The sequence below is a fragment of the Sinocyclocheilus anshuiensis genome, unplaced genomic scaffold (assembly GCF_001515605.1).
Source record: "Sinocyclocheilus anshuiensis isolate Anshui unplaced genomic scaffold, SAMN03320099.WGS_v1.1 scaffold147, whole genome shotgun sequence".
Taxonomy (NCBI): domain Eukaryota; kingdom Metazoa; phylum Chordata; class Actinopteri; order Cypriniformes; family Cyprinidae; genus Sinocyclocheilus; species Sinocyclocheilus anshuiensis.
In genome coordinates this window covers 180303-188535 of record NW_015549585.1, presented here as the reverse complement: position 1 = coordinate 188535, position 8233 = coordinate 180303, and the positions used below count along the sequence as shown (strand labels likewise).

The window sequence follows — 8233 nt, the reverse complement described above, 5'->3', positions numbered from 1 at the left end:
CTCTTTCCCTGCAACAGGCATCCAATTACCCGGCGAGCAGATAGAAGTCCGATCTCATTACTGGAGCGGAGCGCTGTGGATTAACCCGCTGATAATAATCTACAGCGCGCCATGCGAGAGGGCAGAGAGACGGGACACGGGACAGCTCTGTGCTTACAAATATATGATGATGATAATGGGAGTCGCATATCTTTTAACTTTATCCTCGGCTGATAAACATCAGCAAGAATCAACAGCTCTTTGTGGCTGATACAAGAACTGATGATTTTACTGGTGTGGATTGAATGTGAGAACATGTACACGGCCCACAAGTTCAATACAGATGCTTTTTAGTCTGTGTTTCCACTTGTTACTTAACCTTGTAAAGCCTGACATGTGAAATAATAGTCAAAAAACAAAACAAAAGTAAATAATGTTTTTTTTAAATTTTTTAAATGGAACCATTTATTGAACGTTTAAACTCTCTCCCTCTCTGGCTATATATATATATATATATATATATATATATATATATATATGTGTGTGTGTGTGTGTGTGTGTGTGTGTGCAGGAAGTTGAAGAAAAACAAATGAATTAAAATCATAAAATCATAAAACTGCATAATAAAATGTAATAATTTAAAAATAAGTCAAAGTAAAATGCTTACTAAAAACGAATAAAATCATAATGTAAAATTAAAATAAATAATAGCAAAATAAAACACTTATTAAAAATGAATAAAATCCTAATATGTACAACAAAAATAAATTTTAAAATAACATTTAGAATAAAATGCTTACTAAAAGTTAAAATCATAATTGTAAAATAACACTTAAAAATTAACACAATTTAAAAAATTGTAAAATTAAAATAATTCTTAAATAATATAAAAAGCTGCATAATTAATAAAACCATAAAAATGGGCAATTAAGGAAAATAATTTTTAAATAAAAATCTAAATAAAACACTATACAAATGAATAATATCATAAAATATACAATTAAAATAAATGAATTCATAATCATAATAATAAAACTAAAATGCCTGCTTGAAATGTATAAAAAGTACAATTAAAATAATTTAAAAATATAAAAAAAAAACATTAAATGAATAAAACTACAGTTATTCTGAAGTTTACTTGATAAAAATCAGTAAAGATTTAACAGCAGAAAGACACGTGAAGCTCAAGTAGAAGCTGGACATTTGTACAATTACACTAAAAGAGCTTTTACTGGATAAATAAACTCTAAACTAACAATCAGACGACAGAAGGCGTGTATCATGCATCACTAATTTTAAGTGAAATATCTACTTTCTAACCAGCACCTACAATCACACAGCTGACCTCTGACCTCCACGGTCCAGGACTCACCCAGCAGGTTGCCTGAGAAGTTGACCGGCAGAACGATGCCCACCGACAGCACGCCCACCACAACCAGCAGACCGATGATGTGCCGCTGGAACGACAGGTAATGAACGGCATCTTCACCGCACTTCTCCCGGATCTCCTCGTCCCTGCGGGGAACGAGACTCGCATTATACTTCATGATACAGAGAATATATAGAGAGACGATGCTTGATTACAGAGAATCATCATGGACTACAAACTACGAAGAACAGAATATCAAATATAAAGGATGGAGTATGAAGCATGGAATTTGAAGCACATAGTATGGATGGCAGAGTGCAGACTATGTAATATATAGTATAAGCAGGGGGTAAATAATACACTGTATAAAATATGTATAAAATATATAGTATGGAGTATGGAGCAGGGTTCCTCAAACTGGGGTTTTGTGAGGGAACTGCAGGAGGTTTGGGAGTTGAAAAAGAGCTAATCAATTAAAATCATGAAAATGCTAACTTAAAATAAATAATAAAAAAAATAGTCAAAATAAATTACAGCAAAATAAAACTCTTACTAAAAATTAATAAAAAATCATAAGATGTACAACAAAAATAAATCAAGAATAATAACTGATAAATATAATTAAAATAAAATACTTCATAAAAGTTGTAGAAAAATCATAAAATTGTAGAATGAAACCAGATAAATAATTTTTTTAAATACTGTAAAACACTACACAATTATTAAAACCATAAAAATATGCAATTAAGAAAAATCTAAATAAAACACATATTATATGAATATATGAATAAAACAATGAAATATACAGTTAAAATTATTTAAAATAATAAAATAAAATGTTTAGTAAAAATGTAGAAAATCATAAAAAGTACAATTAAAATATTTTTAAAATATATAAACTTCTTAAATTAATGAAATTATAAAATATACAATTTAAATAAATCATTAAAAAAATTAAAAAAACATTTACATACATTACATAAATTAAAACTTAAAAATGCACAATTAAAATGAAAATAATCAAAATAAAACTTTTGTGGAAAATAAAAGATTAAATATTCAGTTTACCTATATGTCATGTGCCCGAAATTAGAGAACGGTGAACATGCAAATGTGTTGTGAAATTGAAATATTAACTTAAAATCAGGGGTTCTTTAGGTCTAAGGGGCTCAGCTGACAAAAATAGTTTGGGAAACCGTCAGGACATGCAGTAGCACTGTGTTCTGCTGTGCTGTGCTATTGATATTAACAACCTCAGGTTAGAGCCAAAGAGCCACTTACTTTATTCTGAATATGGCTGTCAACCAGGAACAGAAGCCCTGCAATGAAAGCACATCAAACAATGAATGTGTGATGAACACATACACACACACACTGTCCTCTGTCTCTCTCTCACACACACACAAACAAACAGACTATTACTGCATTTATTAATTCTTCTTGGGGGTTTTTTGGCTTCAACACGTCCGGCCAGGCCTATAAAAGGCTCTCGGTGAGAGTATGTGAGGATGCCGGCTGATTTCTCTGGCAGGATTAGAGGTGAACGCAGGTGAAGACAGACAGGAGATGCTGAAGTCCTGCACTGATCTCTTAAGAGGCTGGAAAACAGGCTTAAGATGGCATCCCAAGGGCCGATTTTGGTAGGGGATGTCACCTGTTAAAATTTCCTGTGGAAATCCCATCCTACGCTGGTTTTTTATATATCGTCTGTTGACGAGGATAAATCACACATTTCCCTCTAAATTAGTGGTCGACCGACATATTGCCAAGGCCGATATAGCGATCGATATTTGATATTTTCCAACTATCAGCATCGACCAATCAGTTTTTGTGTTTGGCCATTGTGTAGACATTGCCATGACTGATATATCGGCCGATATTTGACAGCGTTTAAACTACTGGCCGATCAGTTTTTGTGTTTGGCCATTGTGTAGACATTGCCATGACTGATATATCGGCCGATATTTGACAGCTTTTAAACTACTGGCCGATCAGTTTTTGTGTTTGCCAGATTTGTCAATATTACCAAGGCTAATATATCGGCCGTTATTTGACAGCTTTTAAACTACTGGCCGATCAGTTTTTGTGTTTGGCAGATGTGTCGATATTAACAAGGCTAAAATATTGGCCGATATTTGACAGCTTTTAAACTACTGGCCGATCAGTTTTTGTGTTTGCCAGATTTGTCAATATTACCAAGGCTAATATATCGGCCGTTATTTGACAGCTTTTAAACTACTGGCCGATCAGTTTTTGTGTTTGGCAGATGTGTCGATATTAACAAGACTGATATATCGGCCAATATTTGACAGCTTTTAAACTACTGGCCGATCAGTTTTTGTGTTTGCCAGATTTGTCAATATTACCAAGGCTAATATATCGGCCGTCTGCACTGATCTCTTAAGAGGCTGGAAAACAGGCTTAAGATGGCATCCCAAGGGCCGATTTTGGTAGGGGATGTCACCTGTTAAAATTTCCTGTGGAAATCCCATCCTACGCTGGTTTTTTATATATCGTCTGTTGACGAGGATAAATCACACATTTCCCTCTAAATTAGTGGTCGACCGACATATTGCCAAGGCCGATATAGCGATCGATATTTGATATTTTCCAACTATCAGCATCGACCAATCAGTTTTTGTGTTTGGCCATTGTGTAGACATTGCCATGACTGATATATCGGCCGATATTTGACAGCTTTTAAACTACTGGCCGATCAGTTGTGTTTGGCCGATGTGTAGATATTGCATTGACTGATATATCGGCCAATATTTGACAGCTTTTAAACTACTAGCCGATCAGTTTTTGTGTTTGCCAGATTTGTCGATATTACCAAGGCTAATATATCGGCCGATATTTGGCATTTTCCAACTATTGGTATGGGCCAATCAGTTTTTCTGTTTGGCCAACGTGTCGTGACTGAAATTTCGGCCAATATTTGACAGCGTTTAAACTACTGGCCGATCAGTTTTTGTGTTTGGCAGATGTGTCGATATTAACAAGGCTAAAATATTGGCCGATATTTGACAGCTTTTAAACTACTGGCCGATCAGTTTTTGTGTTTGGCCGATGTGTAGATATTACCATGACTGAAATTTCGGCCAATATTTGACAGCGGAACTGCTCCTCGGGTGCCGCAGCATAAATGGCTGCCCACTGCTCCGGGTGTGTGTTCACGGTGTGTGTGTTCACAGCTTTTAAACTACTGGCCGATTAGTTTCTGTGTTTGGCAGATGTGTCGATATCACCAAGGCTAATATATCGGCCGATATTTGGCATTTTTCAACTATTGGTATGGGCCAATCAGTTTTTCTGTTTGGCCAACGTGTCGATATTAACAAGGCCTATATATCAGCCGATATTTGCCTTTTTTTTTTTTTAACTATCGGCCAATCAGTTTTTCTGTTTGGGCACGGTGTTGGAATCAGGAATTTTATTTTGATGACGCTGAGAACACCCAGAGAGCTCCCATTCCTTTTTATTGATTGTTTTTTAACCATTTCTTTAATGTAAAAAAAAAAAACTATATTAGGATTACACAATGTAGAAGTTACAATTTAAATAAATCTGTTTATTTTACAGCAGAGATGCCCAAACCAGGGCCCATGGGCCAAAGTTGGCTCATGATGCCATACCATTTTACATTGAAATGTAAAAAAAATAAAATAAAAACATTTTTGTTTAACTATTATTTTTAATATATTTTAATTTACAGTATTACAGTTGGATTGTATATATAATGCAACGTTTACTTTTGGCCTACTCCCCTCAATCAAATTTTATTTTTGGCCCTTCGTATTTAAAAATTTGGTAAACTCTGTTTTTGTTTTTTAATCATTCAAATTATTATGTGAAGATATAAATAATGTAAAATAAATATAATTTATTTCAGCAGTTCTCATGCATGTGTCTTTACCATCTATAAATTAAATACTGTGATTTCATATATCTCAGCTTTATAACTGGCCATAAAAAAAAATCTATATTGGTCAACCACTGCTCTTAATCACTTTAAGGGATCCTGAGGTTTCAGTTTGAGGGAGTTTATTTGGGGGTTTTGTTGAGTCAATTTCTCTCCTGAAGGCTTCTGGGGACTTTCAAGGACGCCATCAGAAACAAGCGCAGAAATGCTGCTTCATCATGACAGTGATTTAAAGCGAAACGATGGAGGGAAGTTTTCGCCCTCTAAACAGGCCGTAGGTTCTTTCTGAGCATATATAAGGCTGACGTGAGGTTAGTGTTGCATAGAAAAATCAAATAGAGTCCACAGGGAGCGAGAGGGGCTGGGAGACGCGCTTTGGGAAACGGGTAATAAAGACATTGAGTTTGATCCAAAGTCAAAAACAAATCACCAACTCTTATTGAAAATAAATGATTTCACAAAATAAATGACTTAAACGGCCCTTTAATGTAAAAAAAAATTATACATAAAAATATGAATACATACATCCACTATCGTTCAAATGTTTGTGTACAGTAAGATTATTATAATGTTTTTGAAAGAAGTCTCTTCTGCTCACCAAGACTGCATTTATTTGATCAACAATACAGTAAAAATTCTGAAATATTTTTACAGTTTAAAATAACTTTTCTATTTCAATATCTGTTAAAATATAATTTATTTCTGTGATCAAAGCTGGATTTTCAGCATCATTGCTCCAGTCTTCAGTGTCACATGATCCTTCAGAAATCATTCTAATATGCTGATTTGCTGCTCGAGAAACATTTCTGATTATTATCAATGTTGAAAACAGTTGTGCTGCTTCATATTTTTGTGGAAACTGTGATACTTTTTATTTTTCAGGATTTTTTGATGAATAGAAAGTTCAAAAGAACATCATTTATTTGAAATATAAATATTTTGTAACACTGTAAATGTCTTTACTGCCACTTTTGATCAATTTAATGCATCCTTGATGATTAAAAGTATTGATTTATGGATGTGTGGATGCAGATGGGAGGGGAGGGCGGGGCCAGAGGAGTGATTGACAGGTGTCTTACATTATCTCGTTGTTCGAAATCCACCGAGCTGGAGACGGAGGTGAGACGTTCATAACGGTCTGGTGTTTCAGAATGAAGAGCTGAAGCCACACTGTACACAAACACAAACGAGAGACAGAAAGCAGAAAGGAAAAGAGAAAGAATCAAGTGAGAAACACTGGTTCAGGTCTTCTGAAGAGTTAAAGGTTCATGTTTCAGGTTATTCTGAAGGCCTGAAATGAGCCGAGCGGAGCCAGACTCAGGCAATTGTAGGTCAGTCTCATCTCGGGGTAAATGGGATATTAAGTATTTAGGTGCTAGAGGAACAGAGAATACATCTGTAATGCACATTTCCCTCCATACCCTGAAAGATATTAATCCACAGATGAGATGAAGCCGGATCTACTCCCAAAATACACCGCAGAACAAACACGGATCTAAACCATCCTAACAGGAAGATGCTCATTGTCTTTCCAGCCTCCTTACACTCAGTTTTGAGTGTTTAGAAGCTACAAATATTTAAAAAATTTCAGCATCCAAAGTCATTTATTAATGTGCTTCAAGATAAAAAATAAATAAATAAATAAAGTCTGGTACAATTAGGCTGATATACAAATAAATACATGTATTTATTTTTATAATAAATATAGCCTAATTTTATAATAAAATTTTAAATTTATTAAACATACTTCCTGTTTTTTATTATATAAATTCTTATATACATGCCAAGACAAAAATAAAATAAACTTGTTAATCTGATTACTAAAGTCATTTATTTATGCACTTTAAATAAAAATAAAAATAATAATAAAAAAAAAACATTTAAAAAATAAAATAAAATAAATGTTCACTTTCATTATATGGATAGAAAGGTTATTTAGCCATTTTAAGAAAGTTCGGTACAACTAGGCTGATATATATATATATATATATCCTGTTTTTAAATAATTTATATATTTGTATAATAAAATGAACTCATTAATTGGATTACTCATTACTAACATATTTTAGCAACAGAGTCATTTATGCACTTAAAAAAAGTAAACAAAACATTAATTTTCATTTTATGTAAATAAAGTTAAAGTGTACAATTAGGTTGATTTTGACTTTCTGATTTCAAGTAACGGCGCTTTAAACAGCAATTAAAGATTCAGCTTAAAATATTATATAATCTTACATATTCCTTGTTTTTTTATAATATAAATTCTTATATAGATAAACTCGTTTACGAACACATTTAGGCACCCAAAGTCATTTATTTATGCATTCTAAAGCATCGCTCACTAGCTTTGATGAATGTTTCATACAGAGCCGTTTTTAAAAACTGTACTTGTTGAGGACATTATCTCTGACATTACTAGTTCCTAGTTTAAAACGAGCAGGTTTGAAGGACCGGATCCTCTTTTTCTTTGTTGGAAACCTTTCCAGAATGGCACTGACACAGTTTGAAAAGGGATCCAGTCTCACAATTTTTTTTCCCGTGGTTTCTCTGCTGCGCTTCTGGATGATTGACAGACTCATTATACTAACAGAAAAAGGAGGATCCTTCCTGAAACACCTGCACTGCTGCATCTCAAATGCAGTGATAAGAACAGAGGTTCACAAGGTAGCCGGGCCAGAACGAACATTTAGCAAATGAGTAAAAATAAACCCCTGTATTGAACGTTTCCTGACCTCAGCACTGTTTTCATAACACACTGAACTGAATCCAAGCTCTATTTCTACACTTTTTTTCATTGGTCAACACATCACCTGTCAATCAAATCAATCAATAAGACAGCAGTGCTTATATGGCAAAAAAACTCTGCTGATGCTATGAAGGGCCATGAACTCGGCTGGGTTATAGTGTATTTATTTTGTCCTTTTTGGGCAGTAAAGAATTAAAAAAAAAAAAAAAAAAAATCT

General features: G+C 33.8%; 1 protein-coding gene across 1 annotated transcript in view; it reads right to left on the bottom strand.

The window, feature by feature from the left end:
• The window catches only part of LOC107657964 (CSC1-like protein 2), a 65115-nt gene that overhangs the window by 27935 nt on the left and 28947 nt on the right, over positions 1-8233 (bottom strand). Inside the window, exons 5-7 of the mRNA XM_016446310.1 lie at positions 6350-6440; positions 2630-2667; positions 1352-1494 (exon numbers count right to left, since the gene is read on the bottom strand). Of these exons, the coding sequence (XP_016301796.1) occupies positions 1352-1494; positions 2630-2667; positions 6350-6440 (272 nt within the window). The remainder of the gene's footprint in view (positions 1-1351; positions 1495-2629; positions 2668-6349; positions 6441-8233) is intronic.